The following is a 20,633-nucleotide window of genomic DNA, read 5'->3' as shown; positions in this document are numbered from 1 at the left end:
TTATCACATTTTTGTCATTTTTTATCACATTTTTGTCATTTTTTATCACATTTTTGTCATTTTTTATCACATTTTTATCACATTTTTGTCACATTTTTGTCATTTTTTATCACATTTTTATCACATTTTTGTCACATTTTTGTCATTTTTTCGTCATTTTTTATCACATTTTTTATCACATTTTTATTACATTTTTTCGTCAATTTCTTGTGACATTTTTGTGACATTTTTGCCACTTCATCAATTTTTCGTCACTTTTTTGTCACATTTCCATCATTGTTTTCGTCTCAGTTTTCTTCCAGAAGCTTTTGGATTGGGGTAAAGCCAAACTGGAGAAAAAGTGCTCAGTTCAGGCGGGAGTTAAGGGGTTAAACACAGATGTTTGCTTCACATTTCTGTCTCTTCATCATCGTTAACGAGAAAGTCTCAAAAGGTCGACGTCGCTGCTTCGTTCATTGTGTTTTCATCACTTTTTAACGCTGCCTTTTCTGTCTAACTTCTGTTGCCTTTTTTCCTCCTCGTGTTTCTGTTTCTTTCCTCCTCGTGTTTTTGTTTTGCGGCGCCGCATTTGAAAGCTAAGTCCTCGTGTGCAGCGTTCACGTCTAACCCTCGGGGTGAAGAGATTCTCCGACTCTTCACAAACACGTCTTTTTTTTTTACTGGATAAACAGCGTCTGCCGATGACCTCCTGTGACCTACATTCAGCGTCGCCACGGCAACCGGCCAAAGCCAATCAGGGCGCAGCGAACGCCACAATAACAACACGCTACGGACACACGGCACAACAACACGGCACAACAACACGCCAAAGACACGGCAAAGACACGGCTGCAGAAACGAGGACAGAAGAGGGAAAAGTGAGGAAAGTCAGACGGAAAGTGAAGAATAACGATGAGAAGCAACTCTGACTTAAGTGATTTCCCTCTGTGTTGGGGCGGATGTGGCCCCTGAGCTGGAGGGGCCCCTGAGCTGGGGGGCCCCTCCAGCTCAGGGGCCCCTCACCTACATAACGCCTCCGTCAGAGTCACAGAGTCTGAGCAGATCCAGAGTTAAACCTGAAGCCTTTAGTTCAGACCAAACAGTTTTAACCTCTTAACTCCCGCCTGAACCGAGAGCGTTTTCTCCAGTTCAGCTTTACCCAAATCCTGTAGGCCAGTGTAACGCCTCATCTGAAAGCTGAGATCTACAAAACTCATCTGAATGGATCTTTTTCCTCACGTCATCAGATTTTTTTTTCCATCACTTTTTGGGAGGGGTTTTCAACTCATTTTTGTAACTTTTTTGTACATTTTTTGTCACATTTGTCCTTTTCATGTCAAATTGATGTACTTTTTTTTTGTCAGATATTTATCATATTTTTGCCACTTTTTCATCATTTTTTTTGTCAATTTTTGTCATTTTTTTGTCAATTTTTGTCATTTTTTTGTCCATTTTTCATCATTTTTTTGTCAATTTTTCATCATTTTTTTGTCAATTTTTCATCATTTTTTTTTTAATCAATTTTTGTCATTTTTTCGTATTTTTTGTCCTGTTTTGTTGATTTTTTGCAATTTTTTCATCATTTTTTTGTCAATTTTTGTCATTTTTTTGTCAATTTTTGTCATTTTTGTGTCCTTCCTTTGTTGATTTTTTGCCATTTTTTCATCATTTTTTTAATCAATTTTTGTCATTTTTTCGCATTTTTTTTGTCATTTTTTGTTGATTTTTTGCCCCTTTTTCAACATTTTGTCATCATTTTTTTGTCACATTTGTCTTTTTTATGTCAAATCTATGTAAATTTTTTGTCAAATATTTATCACATTTTTGCCACTTTTTCATCATTTTTTTGTTAGTTTTTGTACATTTTTTCATCATTTTTTTAGTTTTTGTACATTTGTTGTCCTTTTTTTTGTCATTTTTTCATCATTTTTTTGGTCAATTTTTGTCACATTTGTCCTTTTTATGTCAAATCTATGTAAATTTTTTGTCAAATATTTATCACATTATTGCCACTTTTTCATCTTTTTTTGTAAATTTTTTGTCCTTTTTTTGTAAATGTTTTGTCATTTTTTCATCATTTTTTTTGGTCATTTTTTTGTTGATTTTTTTGTCATTTTTTGTTGATTTTTTGCCACTTTTTCAACATTTTTTCATCATTTTTTTTGTCACATTTGTCCTTTTTATGTCAAATCTATGTAAATTTTTTGTCAAATATTTATCACATTTTTGCCACTTTTTCACCATTTTTTGTCCTTTTTTTTGTTGATTTTTTGCCATTTTTTAAAATCATTTTTTCGTCATTTTTTCGTATTTTTTGTGTCATTTTTGGTTGATTTTTTGCCACTTTTTCAACATTTTTTCATCATTTGTTTGTTAATTTTTAATAATAACAGTAATAACATCAGTAATATCAGTAATAACATCAGTAATAACATCAGTAATAACATCAGTAATAACATCAGTAATAACATCAGTAATAAGTTCCTCCTCTGGTCCATCTGCCTTTACATAAAAGTGCATCTCATTCCCATTGAACTTAAAACCATGACTGAGTTTAAAATCTTCACAGTCTCGGCTGAAATCGACACAGAATCGTGCCCATTGTTTGAGTTTGTGATAATGATTTATATAGTGTGTATAAAGGTAAGTTATTAAGATAAAATTGAAAATGTTAATGTCGTGTTGAAAGGCCCAACCCGGGACTGGAGTTGAAAATTCGCACCAGCTTTAAACTCTTTTTGCATCAGTAACGAGCTTGTTTTGTGCTATGTTGAACTGAAATGTCCCTGTCAGATAAATCAATCAATAAAAAACAGTTTATCTGCAAAAACTGTGGATTTGAGGTGAGTTTTCCTTTAAAATGTGGATTACCTCTTCACCCCCACAGAGACGAGCAGGTTTTGTCCAGTTTGGCTTTACCCAAATCTAAAAAAAAGAGTGACAGAAATGTTGCAGGTTTTGTAGGTCTTAGCTTTAGGTAAAGCTGAACTGGAGTAAGTGAGACTGGTTTAAAGTGTTCAGGTTCAGATGAAGTTCAGTGACCGGCCTGTAGGTGGAGCTGTTTCTTTATCGTCTGTTTGAAAAGGCCAAACACCACCGTTTTTTCATCAATTTTTTTTTATCAATTTTTTGTCATTTATCATTTTTTCATCATTTCTTTTTTATCCATTTTTTGTCATTTTTTCATCATTTTTCATCTTTTTTTAAATAAATTTTTTCATCATTTTTTATCATTATTTCATCATTTCTTTGTCATTTTTTTAATCATTTTTCATCTTTTTTTAAATCAATTTTTTGTCATTTTTTATCATTTTTTCATTATATTTTAACATTTTTTTCATCATTTTTTTTCATTTTTTGATCTTTTTTTTAATATTTTTTTTGGCACATTTTCGTCCGTTTTTCGTCACTTTTTTGTCACATTTCCATCGTTATCCAGTTCAGCTTTACCCAAATCTAAAAGGTTTCATTTGAAAGCTAAGACCCCAAACACCAAAACTCATCTGAACGGTTTTTCCTCCTGTTGTTGTTTCTCCACATTTTCTCTGCTTTTTGTCACTTTTCTGTTGCCGTTTTATTGCATTTGTCGTCCGTGATTTCATCTTTGTTCAAGACGCTTTTAGATTTGGGTAAAGCCAAACTGGAGAGAATGACCTCGGTTCCTGTCCATCTTTGTCCTGTTGTCCACATGTGGGGACACTGCCCACGCCATCTTAAATAATAATAATAATACCTTTATTATTATTATTATCTTGTGGTGACATCACAACATTAAACCAGTGTCAGTGAAGACGATGGCGGGAAAATCAGCAAAATCCTTCTACACCAGTTCTCCAAAGAAAATGATCCAGGAAAAAAATCTATCCAAATGATATGAATAAAGACATTTATTTTAATAAGTTTCACATATTTTAGTAATTGTAGCCACTCGGACATCAGTGAATGTGAAGCACTGGTTTGAGGACATTGGGACGATATAACGTTATTTATTTACCATGTGTTTAAACCTGGGACTATTTACATGGTTTACAGTTGTGAATAGTTATCGTCAGTGTCACATTTGCAGTGTCATGTTGTTCAGTTGTAAATCTTATACTGAAATACTAAGTGGTTTATTGTCGTAGAAATAAACGGTATAGCTAGCATGCTAGATAGTTAGCCTATTTAGCCCCGCCTCTATGATCTGTCTCAGATGTAGATTTTACTTTATTTTCTGTATATTTTTATTTTTTTCACTGATATATTCGATATCGGAACCGACACTGGAAAAAATCTGATATTGGGTATTGGCTACAAATATCCGATACTGAACCGATACCAGTTTTGGCTCTCATCGCCTGAAAAACACAACTTTAACTAAATCTAAGTGAATATGGGCTGCAGATCAGTTTGTTTTAACCTCTTAACCTTAATTACTCATGTTAAGCTGAAACTTTGACTAATTAGGAGCTTCTGGCCTTAACAGCAGATCATATTTCATAAAGTTCTGATAGACCCACATCATTTTCTGCAAAAACGACTTCCTGTACAACATCACATTTTAGTTATTTTACTCATTAGGTCCTACTGATCCCAAATAATTATAAAACACCAGACAAACCGGTTAATGCCACAAACTTCAGATTTGCAAATATTTCAAACGAATTGGACAAAACCGGCAACGTCTAATAAAGAAATGTGACCTGAATGTGTTCGAGCTTTTGGTTTCTAAACTTATGGAACAAACGATGTCATAATGTTCCAATAAACGTAGAATCTAAGTCTCTGATTTTTAATGACAGTTAAAATGTCTCCACAGGAACCTTTCAGACACGGACGTTTACTGGAGATTCTTTTATTCACTTTTAATTCTACTTTGAAACAGATGGAAAATCCTTTTTCACCTGTGGGTTTAAAGTGATTTCCTCCTCACTGCTTTACTCAAATCACTGAGTCACACCAACGGTTACAACTAAAAGGTGAGTTCATGTAACAGATTTCAGACATTAACGTCTTATGTTTAAAGCAGAACTAAGTAACTCCTGCCCCCTGGAGGCCGTCAGCGCCACTGCAGGCGTCGTACATGTGTTTTACTCAGTCTGTGAGAGTAAATCCTGCACTGACAGAAAAGACAAAGGGTCAGAGGGAGATTGTTCATCCAGTCACACAATGGAGATAGTTTTTATCTGTAAATACTGTTTAAGTGGTGCTAGCCCTCAGTTAGCCGCTAGCTTCTTCGTGATTCCATTTGTGTGTATTGGTGACTCCGGGTCAGTGCAGGAAAGTTGACCCCCCACAATCATCCCATTAACACTTGTATCACCCCCAGAGGGACGACGGGAAGGATTCATGAAGGTTAAGTTACGTACTGCTGCTTTAAGTTAAAGCCTTGACCAAACTTTGCCGCAGAACCAGCCGGAGTTTCACAGTAAAACATCTGTCCTTCAACACATTAACAGATCCAGAGGAATCTCCATCAGCTTCATGTACGGTGGTTCTGAACGCCACGCGTGTGCTGCAGTTTCCCATGATGCTCTGCTGCGAGTGTGAATGAGACACAGGAGGCGGAGTTTGAACCTTGTTCATTTATTTACAAACAAACCGGAGTTTTTCTTCAGACTCTCGACGGATACAACATCTGCAACGAGAGGAGACGGGTTCAGGCTCACGAGGCTCGGGCGTAAACAGTTATTAATCGTTAACAGTTATTAATTGTAATTACCATGGTTGAGTTATTAATCGTTAAGTTATTAATGAGTAATTACCACTCTGATCCGGTGTCCGATGGCCTTGGCCGGCAGGTTCCTGTTGAACTTGGCGCGGACCATCCCACTGCTGCCATGAGCGCGCATCACCTTCCCCCAGATCACACGCGTCTTATTGGGAGCTCCACCAGGGGTCACTGTGTTCCTAAACAACAACAGGACAGATGTTAGGACAGATGTTAGGACGAGAGGCTGCAGGAGCCACCAGGGGTCACTGTGTTCCTAAACGGGACAGATGTTAGGACAGATGTTAGGACGAGAGGGGGCGTGGCTTCTTTAAACCCAGAGGAGAAGCTGTGGTACCACATGTCAGTCACATTCATGGTCAGATGTAAACAGTTTGGGTCAGGCCCGGGTCAGTCTGGGCCCGGGTCGGGCTCGGGTCAGTCTGGGCCCGGGTCAGTCTGGGCTCGGGTCAGTCTGGGCTCGGGTAACGGTTCAGACAGACGTTCCCTCCACACTCGCTCCAGAGGACTCTGACTGAAGTACGAATTGGACATGAGGTTTTGTGTTTGTGTATTTTTCGTGGAGGCTCTCGTTCGTCGTATCTGTCGTGGAAAAGCTTAAACCATCGACTGGACCGGGTTTTGGTAAAGTTGAGGACCTTGTTTAGACTCAGCTCCAGTTTGGGTAAAAGTGTCTTTCCTTTAAAAGAGCTGGCGAGAAATGCAATTCACTCATGCTTTTAAAAACAGACCATGTGGAAAATGGCTTAAAGGTAAAACGGCGTCCGCCTGACGAGCGGCGTCGGCCTGACGAGCGGCGTGCTGGTGTCAGATGAAACTGACACCAGAGGAACCAGAGACTTTCTGGATCTGCTGCTTCACAAAGCCCGTGTGTGGGTCTCCTGGTGCGCGATAAACTAAGTTTGCCCCGGTTTGTTTCTCACGCTGAGCCGTGACAGCATTTAACTCCGCCCCCTTCCCTGAGACGTAAACACCAGCGATGGCTCGTGTTATTGTCGGCTAAATAATGAATCTTCATATTAATGAGCAGAACTGAGCAGTTTTCTTCATATGAAAGATCAGGAGACCTTTAACTTTAACTTTATTTACAACAGAATCATCCAAACTGAGCATTAAAAAGACCCAAGAAACAAAACCCAGTCGATGATTTAAGCTTCCCTACAATGTAGTAACGTAGTATAACTGTTATGTTAGTGAAGTATAAAGGTAGTTTCTCACTTCTCGGCCTTGTAGTCGTAGTATAACTGTTATGTTAGTGAAGTATAAAGGTAGTTTCTCACTTCTTGGCCTTGTAGTCGTAGTATAACTGTTATGTTAGTGAAGTATAAAGGTAGTTTCTCACTTCTCGGCCTTGTAGTCGTAGTATAACTGTTATGTTAGTGAAGTATAAAGGTAGTTTCTCACTTCTTGGCCTTGTAGTCGTAGTATAACTGTTATGTTAGTGAAGTATAAAGGTAGTTTCTCACTTCTTGGCCTTGTAGTCGTAGTATAACTGTTATGTTAGTGAAGTATAAAGGTAGTTTCTCACTTCTCTGCCTTGTAGTCGTAGTATAACTGTTATGTTAGTGAAGTATAAAGGTAGATTCTCACTTCTCTGCCTTGTAGTCGTAGTATAACTGTTATGTTAGTGAAGTATAAAGGTAGTTTCTCACTTCTTGGCCTTGTAGACGTAGTATAACTGTTATGTTAGTGAAGTATAAAGGTAGTTTCTCACTTCTCTGCCTTGTAGTCGTAGTATAACTGTTATGTTAGTGAAGTATAAAGGTAGTTTCACACTTCTCGGCCTTGTAATCGTAGTATAACTGTTGTGTTAGTGAAGTATAAAGGTAGATTCTCACTTCTTGTTCTTGTAGTCGTAGTATAACTGTTATGTTAGTGAAGTATAAAGGTAGTTTCTCACTTCTCTGCCTTGTAGTCGTAGTAAAACTGTTATGTTAGTGAAGTATAAAGGTAGTTTCTCACTTCTTGGCCTTGTAGTCGTAGTATAACTGTTATGTTAGTGAAGTATAAAGGTAGTTTCTCACTTCTTGGCCTTGTAGTCGTAGTATAACTGTTATGTTAGTGAAGTATAAAGGTAGTTTCTCACTTCTTGGCCTTGTAGTCGTAGTATAACTTATGTTAGTGAAGTATAAAGGTAGTTTCTCACTTCTCGGCCTTGTAGTCGTAGTATAACTGTTATGTTAGTGAAGTATAAAGGTAGTTTCTCACTTCTCGGCCTTGTAGTCGTAGTATAACTGTTATGTTAGTGAAGTATAAAGGTAGTTTCTCACTTCTCTGCCTTGTAGTCGTAGTATAACTGTTATGTTAGTGAAGTATAAAGGTAGTTTCTCACTTCTCGGCCTTGTAGTCGTAGTATAACTGTTATATTAGTGAAGTATAAAGGTAGTTTCTCACTTCTTGGCCTTGTAGTCGTAGTATAACTGTTATGTTAGTGAAGTATAAAGGTAGTTTCTCACTTCTTGGCCTTGTAGACGTAGTATAACTTATGTTAGTGAAGTATAAAGGTAGTTTCTCACTTCTTGGCCTTGTAGACGTAGTATAACTGTTATGTTAGTGAAGTATAAAGGTAGTTTCTCACTTCTTGGCCTTGTAGTCGTAGTATAACTGTTATGTTAGTGAAGTATAAAGGTAGTTTCTCACTTCTTGGCCTTGTAGTCGTAGTATAACTGTTGTGTTAGTGAAGTATAAAGGTAGTTTCTCACTTCTCTGCCTTGTAGTCGTAGTATAACTGTTATGTTAGTGAAGTATAAAGGTAGTTTCTCACTTCTTGGCCTTGTAGTCGTAGTATAACTGTTATGTTAGTGAAGTATAAAGGTAGTTTCTCACTTCTTGGCCTTGTAGTCGTAGAATAACTGTTATGTTAGTGAAGTATAAAGGTAGTTTCTCACTTCTTGGCCTTGTAGTCGTAGTATAACTGTTGTGTTAGTGAAGTATAAAGGTAGTTTCTCACTTCTCTGCCTTGTAGTCGTAGTATAACTGTTATGTTAGTGAAGTATAAAGGTAGTTTCTCACTTCTTGGCCTTGTAGTCGTAGTATAACTGTTATGTAAGTGAAGGACAAAGGTAGTTTCTCACTTCTCGGCCTTGTAGTCGTAGTATAACTGTTATGTTAGTGAAGTATAAAGGTAGTTTCTCACTTCTTGGCCTTGTAGTCGTAGTATAACTGTCATGTTAGTGAAGTATAAAGGTAGTTTCTCACTTCTTGGCCTTATAGTCGTAGTATAACTGTTATGTTAGTGAAGTATAAAGGTAGTTTCTCACTTCTCGGCCTTGTAGTCGTAGTATAACTGTTATGTTAGTGAAGTATAAAGGTAGTTTCTCACTTCTTGGCCTTATAGTCGTAGTACAACTTATGTTAGTGAAGTATAAAGGTAGTTTCTCACTTCTTGGCCTTGTAGTCGTAGTATAACTGTTATGTTAGTGAAGTATAAAGGTAGTTTCTCACTTCTCGGCCTTGTAGTCGTAGTATAACTGTTATGTTAGTGAAGTATAAAGGTAGTTTCTCACTTCTCGGCCTTGTAGTCGTAGTATAACTGTTATGTTAGTGAAGTATAAAGGTAGTTTCTCACTTCTCGGCCTTATAGTCGTAGTATAACTGTTATGTTAGTGAAGTATAAAGGTAGTTTCTCACTTCTCGGCCTTGTAGTCGTAGTATAACTGTTATGTTAGTGAAGTATAAAGGTAGTTTCTCACTTCTCGGCCTTGTAGTCGTAGTATAACTGTTATGTTAGTGAAGTATAAAGGTAGTTTCTCACTTCTTGGCCTTGTAGTCGTAGTATAACTTATGTTAGTGAAGTATAAAGGTAGTTTCTCACTTCTTGGCCTTGTAGTCGTAGTATAACTGTTATGTTAGTGAAGTATAAAGGTAGTTTCTCACTTCTCTGCCTTGTAGTCGTAGTATAACTGTTATGTTAGTGAAGTATAAAGGTAGTTTCTCACTTCTTGGCCTTGTAGTCGTAGTATAACTGTTATGTTAGTGAAGTATAAAGGTAGTTTCTCACTTCTTGGCCTTGTAGTCGTAGTATAACTGTTGTGTTAGTGAAGTATAAAGGTAGTTTCTCACTTCTTGGCCTTGTAGTCGTAGTATAACTGTTATAAAGTGAAGTATAAAGGTAGTTTCTCACTTCTTGGCCTTGTAGTCGTAGTATAACTGTTGTGTTAGTGAAGTATAAAGGTAGTTTCTCACTTCTCTGCCTTGTAGTCGTAGTATAACTTATGTTAGTGAAGTATAAAGGTAGTTTCTCACTTCTTGGCCTTGTAGTCGTAGTATAACTGTTGTGTTAGTGAAGTATAAAGGTAGTTTCTCACTTCTCTGCCTTGTAGTCGTAGTATAACTTATGTTAGTGAAGTATAAAGGTAGTTTCTCACTTCCTGGCCTTGTAGTCGTAGTATAACTGTTATGTTAGTGAAGTATAAAGGTAGTTTCTCACTTCTCTGCCTTGTAGTCGTAGTATAACTGTTATGTTAGTGAAGTATAAAGGTAGTTTCTCACTTCTCGGCCTTGTAGTCGTAGTATAACTGTTATGTTAGTGAAGTATAAAGGTAGTTTCTCACTTCTTGGCCTTGTAGTCGTAGTATAACTGTTATGTTAGTGAAGTATAAAGGTAGATTCTCACTTCTCTGCCTTGTAGTCGTAGTATAACTGTTATGTTAGTGAAGTATAAAGGTAGTTTCTCACTTCTCGGCCTTGTAGTCGTAGTATAACTGTTATGTTAGTGAAGTATAAAGGTAGTTTCTCACTTCTTGGCCTTGTAGTCGTAGTATAACTGTTGTGTTAGTGAAGTATAAAGGTAGTTTCTCACTTCTTGGCCTTATAGTCGTAGTATAACTGTTATGTTAGTGAAGTATAAAGGCAGTTTCTCACTTCTTGGCCTTGTAGTCGTAGTATAACTGTTATGTTAGTGAAGTATAAAGGTAGTTTCTCACTTCTCGGCCTTGTAGTCGTAGTATAACTGTTATGTTAGTGAAGTATAAAGGTAGATTCTCACTTCTCTGCCTTGTAGTCGTAGTATAACTGTTATGTTAGTGAAGTATAAAGGTAGTTTCTCACTTCTTGGCCTTGTAGACGTAGTATAACTGTTATGTTAGTGAAGTATAAAGGTAGTTTCTCACTTCTCTGCCTTGTAGTCGTAGTATAACTGTTATGTTAGTGAAGTATAAAGGTAGTTTCACACTTCTCGGCCTTGTAATCGTAGTATAACTGTTGTGTTAGTGAAGTATAAAGGTAGATTCTCACTTCTTGTTCTTGTAGTCGTAGTATAACTGTTATGTTAGTGAAGTATAAAGGTAGATTCTCACTTCTCTGCCTTGTAGTCGTAGTATAACTGTTATGTTAGTGAAGTATAAAGGTAGTTTCTCACTTCTCTGCCTTGTAGTCGTAGTATAACTGTTATGTTAGTGAAGTATAAAGGTAGTTTCTCACTTCTCGGCCTTGTAGTCGTAGTATAACTGTTATGTTAGTGAAGTATAAAGGTAGTTTCTCACTTCTTGGCCTTGTAGACGTAGTATAACTGTCATGTTAGTGAAGTATAAAGGTAGTTTCTCACTTCTTGGCCTTGTAGTCGTAGTATAACTGTCATGTTAGTGAAGTATAAAGGTAGTTTCTCACTTCTTGGCCTTATAGTCGTAGTATAACTGTTATGTTAGTGAAGTATAAAGGTAGTTTCTCACTTCTCGGCCTTGTAGTCGTAGTATAACTGTTATGTTAGTGAAGTATAAAGGTAGTTTCTCACTTCTTGGCCTTATAGTCGTAGTATAACTTATGTTAGTGAAGTATAAAGGTAGTTTCTCACTTCTTGGCCTTGTAGTCGTAGTATAACTGTTATGTTAGTGAAGTATAAAGGTAGTTTCTCACTTCTCGGCCTTGTAGTCGTAGTATAACTGTTATGTTAGTGAAGTATAAAGGTAGTTTCTCACTTCTCGGCCTTGTAGTCGTAGTATAACTGTTATGTTAGTGAAGTATAAAGGTAGTTTCTCACTTCTCGGCCTTATAGTCGTAGTATAACTGTTATGTTAGTGAAGTATAAAGGTAGTTTCTCACTTCTCGGCCTTGTAGTCGTAGTATAACTGTTATGTTAGTGAAGTATAAAGGTAGTTTCTCACTTCTCGGCCTTGTAGTCGTAGTATAACTGTTATGTTAGTGAAGTATAAAGGTAGTTTCTCACTTCTTGGCCTTGTAGTCGTAGTATAACTTATGTTAGTGAAGTATAAAGGTAGTTTCTCACTTCTTGGCCTTGTAGTCGTAGTATAACTGTTATGTTAGTGAAGTATAAAGGTAGTTTCTCACTTCTCTGCCTTGTAGTCGTAGTATAACTGTTATGTTAGTGAAGTATAAAGGTAGTTTCTCACTTCTTGGCCTTGTAGTCGTAGTATAACTGTTATGTTAGTGAAGTATAAAGGTAGTTTCTCACTTCTTGGCCTTGTAGTCGTAGTATAACTGTTGTGTTAGTGAAGTATAAAGGTAGTTTCTCACTTCTTGGCCTTGTAGTCGTAGTATAACTGTTATAAAGTGAAGTATAAAGGTAGTTTCTCACTTCTTGGCCTTGTAGTCGTAGTATAACTGTTGTGTTAGTGAAGTATAAAGGTAGTTTCTCACTTCTCTGCCTTGTAGTCGTAGTATAACTTATGTTAGTGAAGTATAAAGGTAGTTTCTCACTTCTTGGCCTTGTAGTCGTAGTATAACTGTTGTGTTAGTGAAGTATAAAGGTAGTTTCTCACTTCTCTGCCTTGTAGTCGTAGTATAACTTATGTTAGTGAAGTATAAAGGTAGTTTCTCACTTCCTGGCCTTGTAGTCGTAGTATAACTGTTATGTTAGTGAAGTATAAAGGTAGTTTCTCACTTCTCTGCCTTGTAGTCGTAGTATAACTGTTATGTTAGTGAAGTATAAAGGTAGTTTCTCACTTCTCGGCCTTGTAGTCGTAGTATAACTGTTATGTTAGTGAAGTATAAAGGTAGTTTCTCACTTCTTGGCCTTGTAGTCGTAGTATAACTGTTATGTTAGTGAAGTATAAAGGTAGATTCTCACTTCTCTGCCTTGTAGTCGTAGTATAACTGTTATGTTAGTGAAGTATAAAGGTAGTTTCTCACTTCTCGGCCTTGTAGTCGTAGTATAACTGTTATGTTAGTGAAGTATAAAGGTAGTTTCTCACTTCTTGGCCTTGTAGTCGTAGTATAACTGTTGTGTTAGTGAAGTATAAAGGTAGTTTCTCACTTCTTGGCCTTATAGTCGTAGTATAACTGTTATGTTAGTGAAGTATAAAGGCAGTTTCTCACTTCTTGGCCTTGTAGTCGTAGTATAACTTATGTTAGTGAAGTATAAAGGTAGTTTCTCACTTCTCGGCCTTGTAGTCGTAGTATAACTGTTATGTTAGTGAAGTATAAAGGTAGTTTCTCACTTCCCTGCCTTGTAGTCGTAGTATAACTGTTGTGTTAGTGAAGTATAAAGGTAGTTTCTCACTTCTTGGCCTTGTAGTCATAGTATAACTGTTATGTTAGTGAAGTATAAAGGTAGTTTCTCACTTCTTGGCCTTGTAGTCGTAGTATAACTGTTATGTTAGTGAAGTATAAAGGTAGTTTCTCACTTCTTGGCCTTGTAGTCGTAGTATAACTGTTATGTTAGTGAAGTATAAAGGTAGTTTCTCACTTCTTGGCCTTGTAGTCATAGTATAACTGTTGTGTTAGTGAAGTATAAAGGTAGTTTCTCACTTCTTGGCCTTGTAGTCGTAGTATAACTGTTATAAAGTGAAGTATAAAGGTAGTTTCTCACTTCTTGGCCTTGTAGACGTAGTATAACTGTTATGTTAGTGAAGTATAAAGGTAGTTTCTCACTTCTTGGCCTTGTAGACGTAGTATAACTGTTATGTTAGTGAAGGATAAAGGTAGTTTCTCACTTCTTGGCCTTGTAGTCGTAGTATAACTGTTATGCTAGTGAAGTATAAAGGTAGTTTCTCACTTCTCGGCCTTGTAGTCGTAGTATAACTGTTATGTTAGTGAAGTATAAAGGTAGTTTCTCACTTCTCTGCCTTGTAGTCGTAGTAAAACTGTTATGTTAGTGAAGTATAAAGGTAGTTTCTCACTTCTTGGCCTTGTAGTCGTAGTATAACTGTTATGTTAGTGAAGTATAAAGGTAGTTTCTCACTTCTTGGCCTTGTAGTCGTAGTATAACTGTTATGTTAGTGAAGTATAAAGGTAGTTTCTCACTTCTTGGCCTTGTAGTCGTAGTATAACTTATGTTAGTGAAGTATAAAGGTAGTTTCTCACTTCTCGGCCTTGTAGTCGTAGTATAACTGTTATGTTAGTGAAGTATAAAGGTAGTTTCTCACTTCTCGGCCTTGTAGTCGTAGTATAACTGTTATGTTAGTGAAGTATAAAGGTAGTTTCTCACTTCTCGGCCTTGTAGTCGTAGTATAACTGTTATGTTAGTGAAGTATAAAGGTAGTTTCTCACTTCTCGGCCTTGTAGTCGTAGTATAACTGTTATATTAGTGAAGTATAAAGGTAGTTTCTCACTTCTTGGCCTTGTAGTCGTAGTATAACTGTTATGTTAGTGAAGTATAAAGGTAGTTTCTCACTTCTTGGCCTTGTAGTCGTAGTATAACTGTTATGTTAGTGAAGTATAAAGGTAGTTTCTCACTTCTTGGCCTTGTAGTCGTAGTATAACTGTTATGTTAGTGAAGTATAAAGGTAGTTTCTCACTTCTCGGCCTTGTAGTCGTAGTATAACTGTTATATTAGTGAAGTATAAAGGTAGTTTCTCACTTCTTGGCCTTGTAGTCGTAGTATAACTGTTATGTTAGTGAAGTATAAAGGTAGTTTCTCACTTCTTGGCCTTGTAGACGTAGTATAACTTATGTTAGTGAAGTATAAAGGTAGTTTCTCACTTCTTGGCCTTGTAGACGTAGTATAACTGTTATGTTAGTGAAGTATAAAGGTAGTTTCTCACTTCTTGGCCTTGTAGTCGTAGTATAACTGTTATGTTAGTGAAGTATAAAGGTAGTTTCTCACTTCTTGGCCTTGTAGTCGTAGTATAACTGTTGTGTTAGTGAAGTATAAAGGTAGTTTCTCACTTCTCTGCCTTGTAGTCGTAGTATAACTGTTATGTTAGTGAAGTATAAAGGTAGTTTCTCACTTCTTGGCCTTGTAGTCGTAGTATAACTGTTATGTTAGTGAAGTATAAAGGTAGTTTCTCACTTCTTGGCCTTGTAGTCGTAGAATAACTGTTATGTTAGTGAAGTATAAAGGTAGTTTCTCACTTCTTGGCCTTGTAGTCGTAGTATAACTGTTGTGTTAGTGAAGTATAAAGGTAGTTTCTCACTTCTCTGCCTTGTAGTCGTAGTATAACTGTTATGTTAGTGAAGTATAAAGGTAGTTTCTCACTTCTTGGCCTTGTAGTCGTAGTATAACTGTTATGTAAGTGAAGGACAAAGGTAGTTTCTCACTTCTCGGCCTTGTAGTCGTAGTATAACTGTTATGTTAGTGAAGTATAAAGGTAGTTTCTCACTTCTCTGCCTTGTAGTCGTAGTATAACTGTTGTGTTAGTGAAGTATAAAGGTAGTTTCTCACTTCTCGGCCTTGTAGTCGTAGTATAACTGTTATGTTAGTGAAGTATAAAGGTAGTTTCTCACTTCTCGGCCTTGTAGTCGTAGTATAACTGTTATGCTAGTGAAGTATAAAGGTAGTTTCTCACTTCTTGGCCTTGTAGTCGTAGTATAACTGTTATGTTGGTGAAGTATAAAGGTAGTTTCTCACTTCTTGGCCTTGTAGTCGTAGTATAACTGTTATGCTGGTGAAGTATAAAGGTAGTTTCTCACTTCTTGGCCTTGTAGTCGTAGTATAACTGTTATGTTAGTGAAGTATAAAGGTAGTTTCTCACTTCTCGGCCTTGTAGTCGTAGTATAACTGTTATGTTAGTGAAGTATAAAGGTAGTTTCTCACTTCTCGGCCTTGTAGTCGTAGTATAACTGTTATGTTGGTGAAGTATAAAGGTAGTTTCTCACTTCTTGGCCTTGTAGTCGTAGTATAACTGTTATGTTAGTGAAGTATAAAGGTAGTTTCTCACTTCTTGGCCTTGTAGTCGTAGTATAACTGTTATGTTAGTGAAGTATAAAGGTAGTTTCTCACTTCTTGGCCTTGTAGACGTAGGCGCAGCGCTTGCCCAGGTAGAAGTCGACCTCGGTGCGGGTGTAGCAGCCCTCCAGTTTGAGCAGAGCCGTGTGTTCGCGCTGGTTCCTCAGACCGCGCTTGTAGCCGGTGAAGATGGCTTTGCTCCACAGTCTGTGACACAACAGCAGGTCAGACCATCAAGCACTGCAGCCCGACACCTTCACTCAGTCACTCATCAGGACCACAGCACTGGATAATACACATCTAAAGGACCAAACTCTAAAATGCTGAATATTGTATTATGGTTAATCTCTTTAAACACCTGGATCTCCCTCAGCACAGATGAACTGAGGTCACATGACTCTGATAAGATTTACAAACATTCTACCAAACCGAGGAATGGCGATATTCAAAAGCAGAACATGTATTTTGTGTTTGACGATGCACGCAGTATAAATAGTTTTGATGTCATTGAGCAAGTTCGGTCTCTAAGGAGAATATTTTCTAAGAAATTTAGATTTTAATCCAACTGAATGCTTATCAGGGTTTATTCAGGCAGAAGCAGGTCAATGTAAACCTCTTAAAAGGGAACAGGCCACCGTTTTTCCATACTGAGATATGTTTTTTACCTTAGACGAGTTGATTTGTACCTGTCAGGTCGTTGTGCGTGCCCTCAGTCACAAAAAAAAGCCAAAGATGTTTTAGCATTTGGCCTCTTCTGATGTATTCCTATAGCTCCAAACGGGGGGGACGTTAGCACAAAGACCCGGCAGGTACGGATCAACTCGTCTAAAGTAAGAACATATCTCAGTATGGAAAAACGGTGGCATGTAGGGCTGCAACTAACAATTATTTTGGTTATCGATTAATCTACCGATTATTTTTACGATTAATCGATTGGCTGGTAAAGGTGCATGGAAATAGTATTTTTTAGATTTTTTGACCACATAAAGCTAAAGTGGCGCCGCTTGAGGACATGTTGATGGAGTAAACTTTAAGTAAACGTTTATAGGAGGCTCTTTGTGCCAATTCTGCTTTCTGACTGGACGAGACAAAGACAGATATTTATGAAATTTACGATGTACAAAACACACCAGACCCTCACTTTAAAAATAAAGTAGGCTTTCATCCAAAATAATATAATTTTCTTGACATTTTTGCTCTACTTTAGTCTTTTACTAGAAGACGATTAATCGCTTACTGAAATAGACTATTTTAGTAATCGATTAGTTGTCGATTAATCAATTAGCTGTTTCAGCCCTAGTGGCATGTTCCTTTAACGCGTAATAGCTGAATATATAATTATATACATATAATATATATATACAATTATATTAATATAATTTCTTAATATAATGCTATTCTCATGTCACACAGCCCAGACTGACAAACACAAAGCACTTTAGAAAGATGTGGAGTTTCGAGCTCACCTTCCAGGCATCGTGAAAGTCTCTTCAGGTGAGTTCACCTGCAACAAGATAAAGACATGTCCTTTTAAAAGCTTATGCTATTAAGAATTAGCTGCACAAATGTACTCGGGATGCTGTACGACTATACACGGTAATTTATATGTGTATAGTTATTAAATCTAAGATTTAGAGGCAGTATAGACAGTTATTTAGGCACAAAACTAATGAATTAACATGTACATGCACTTAACGATGGGATACAGGCGAGTGTAGCATGACGGCTAATGCTAACAGCTGTCGTAAACACGGGATTTCTGAATGAAAACTATTGGGACGGATGTGAAACTAAAGGCGAAAACATTCTGGATATAAACACGGATATTAGCGGAGAAGAACCGCGTGGAGACAGCGGGTAGAGTCAGAAGCGCAGCCCGTGTGTGAGCGTCTGTCCCCGGCTGCGCTGCCGCCGTTAGCCCGCTGCCTCCACAATCCGATCAAAATCTCCGCCATCGTTAAAACCCCGGACTCCAAACTTCCCCCGGGCCGAGCGGGGCCGTTACCGGAGCCGCCGCGGGGGTTATGGAGCGCGGATGGGGACGCGATGGTGATGTTTTTGAGGGTTTTTCAGTCGAACATGGCGGATCTTTACCTGCACAAACTGAGCAAAGATGGCGGAAAAGGAAGTGCGCGGGGTCCTGAGGGCAGATATGAGAGAGAGAGGCGGCCGAGGAGCTGCCTGAACAGAAACACGATTATTCACTTAAAACAGCGGTTAAACCTGTTTTATGAGACTCTGGTGACGGGGAAACAAATAGATATTAGAGTCAAACCTCTTAACATCCGCCTGAACCGAGCGCATGTTCTCCAGCGTGAAGAGAAAAAAAAGCGACAGAAACATATGAATAAATAAAGAGTAAATAAAAGAAAACACAACAAAAAGGCAACAAAAAATGACAAAAACACAAGAAAAAGGTGATTAAAAAGACGACTAAAAAGTGATGGAAAAAGCCACAAAAATCAACCACAGAAGAGCAACAAAAAGACAATTCAAAAGTGACCAAAATGCGACATTTAAAAATAAAAGAAAAAGGCATTTCCCCTCATATTCATGTCAGTAATCTACAGTAATGTTTCATATCTCTACATTGAAACATTTTCCTGTGCGGGGAACACACCAGAGTCCGACTTGATTTGGCATGTTCATGTTATTTGAGTGGAGTTTGTCATTTTTTCATTCATACATTATAATGCACTTGTAACTTGTACTTTTATATTCCTGTATTTTGTCGCAGTAATATATTATATTCCTTAGTTATTGAAAAAATAATACGTTACCCCCAACATTTGCTGCTTACCTTTATAAATGACCGCAGAGCCGTGGGAAGATATTTTTGTTAGGGGGTGCTGAGGGACAAAATTTACCCCCAAAACGCTTTTTCTGCGCATATTTCCTATTTAGTAACGTTACCTGCTGTTCTCAAACTATCCACCAGGGGGTGCTGCAGCCCCCTCAGCACCCTAGGTTCCTTATGTTTGGAATGACCGGCAGCTTCCTCTCTCAGACAAAAAGGCAATAATCATTTATACATAATCCATGTGACTCATTATCATCCATAAATATTCCACTGTCTCTCGAGTGTGGCTGGTCTTTATTGCACAAATAGTCCGGGAGCCGGACTATTTGGCTCCCGGACTATATAAAGATATGCAGCTCATATTTTATCCACAGAATATTTAGTATATCAACGTCAACTGTGCAAGTTTGAAGCAAATCCAAAAAGGTGAAGTTGAACTGTCGTCCTAAAAGCTGTAACTTCACCATGGAATGTTCTCACAGGCCTATATGGACAAATGCATGAGGATCCACAGCTCTGAGAGAGAACATGGACACATTTTCTGTTATAGCTGCTGATCCGTTTAAGGTCCTGAGCTCATCTTGGGCTTAATGTGAAGCTAATGAGTTGGGGCAGTTTTCTATTTACATTTGAAAAGGTAAAAATAAACAAAAAAGACAATAATGCACTCATTTGTGAAGCGCTTTTCTTATCTATATGACATTTATTTTTCATTTTTGCAGATATATAGTTGAATATATGGAAAAAGAAAAAGCTAAAGCCCCAAACTGTCATATTCCTTTGTTCCTCATCATGTCAGCTTTCTTTGTTTTAAATTTCATTCATCTGTGCCTCTGTATGTGACCACAGCACTACTGTGGATAGAATCACAAAGTTCTGTCTGAAGCCTGTCCTGTTGAAGTGGTTTTTGGGGTCCCACAGCCGAACGGGGCAGAGTTGCAATGGGGGGTCCCCACTGGTAATGACCCAAGATATACTCTATTGAAAGATACTAGTTTGGAAAAGGTATAGCAAAAATGTGCCCGAGGAGGGGGTGTGGCTCCCGGACTTCTCTGAGTTTAGCCTCTCACAGGAGACGTCACTCACTCTGGACCGACTTTCTGCCTTTATAACCAACGCTGGAGTTTCAGCTGCTCCTGATCAGGGGCGGACTGGCCATGTGTCCATTCAGGAAGAGCACAGAAGGGCCACCGGCTCTAGGGCCACCGGTCTGGCCTCTCACTTTACCTTACCCTCACCCCCGGGCGAAACCGAGCTTTACCCAAATCTAAAAGCTTCACCTCTTAACTCCCGCCTGAACCGAGAGGATCTTTTTCCTCACGTCATCACATTTTTTTTCCATCATTTTTTTGTTGGGTATTCAACTCATTTTATAACTTTTTTGTAACTTTTTGGTCAAATTTTATCAAATTTTTGTCACTTTTTTTGTTGAATTTTTGTCACTTTTTGGTTGAATTTTTGTCACATTTTTGTCACTTTTTTTGTTGAATTTTTGTCGCATTTTTGTCACTTTTGGTTAAATTTTTGTCACTTTTTTGTTGAATTTTTGCCGCATTTTTGTTGAATTTTTGTCGAGTTTTTGTCACAATTTTGTTGAATTTTTGTCACTTTTTGGTTGAGTTTTTGTCACATTTTTGTTGAATTTTTGTCACTTTTTGGTTGAGTTTTTGTCACATTTTTGTTGAGTTTTTGACACATTTTTGTCACTTTTCGGTTGAGTTTTTGTCACATTTTATCACATTTCCATCATTGTTTTCGTCTCAGTTTTGTTGCTTTTTCACAGCTTTTTTCCAGAAGCTTTTGGATTGGGGTAAAGCCAAACTGGAGAAAAGCATCCAAAAGCAAAAATGTGCTGGATAAGCAACAAAATGTGACGAAAACGTGACGACAAAGCCATGAAAAAACAACAAAAACATGAAAAAAAAACCCGAAAAACAAGAGACGAAAACACGCCAATAAAACGTCTTTAAAAGTGCCTAAACTGTCAATCTAAACATGTACACTTCCACACCATCACTTTAAAGGTTTTAACGAGGTCAGAATGACTGGAAACAGCACTACGATGTGAATAAAAACCTTTA

General features: G+C 37.6%; 1 protein-coding gene across 1 annotated transcript; it reads right to left on the bottom strand.

Annotated features, from left to right (window-relative positions):
* Positions 1-5,528: 5,528 nt before the first annotated feature.
* rpl35a (ribosomal protein L35a) lies at positions 5,529-17,899 on the bottom strand. The gene is made up of 5 exons (XM_079569395.1): positions 17,847-17,899; positions 17,219-17,256; positions 15,807-15,959; positions 5,724-5,868; positions 5,529-5,596 (listed from the first exon to the last, which is right to left on the bottom strand). Exons 2-5 carry the CDS (start codon positions 17,227-17,229, stop codon positions 5,573-5,575), a joined length of 333 nt encoding a protein of 110 aa, XP_079425521.1. The 5' UTR covers positions 17,230-17,256; positions 17,847-17,899; the 3' UTR covers positions 5,529-5,572.
* Between the last annotated feature and the right edge of the window lie 2,734 nt (positions 17,900-20,633).

The sequence above is a fragment of the Gobius niger genome (genome assembly GCF_951799975.1).
Source record: "Gobius niger genome assembly, chromosome: 1".
Taxonomy (NCBI): Eukaryota; Metazoa; Chordata; class Actinopteri; order Gobiiformes; family Gobiidae; genus Gobius; species Gobius niger.
Note: the sequence above shows the minus strand (reverse complement) of the source record. Positions and strands in the feature narration are given on the sequence as shown.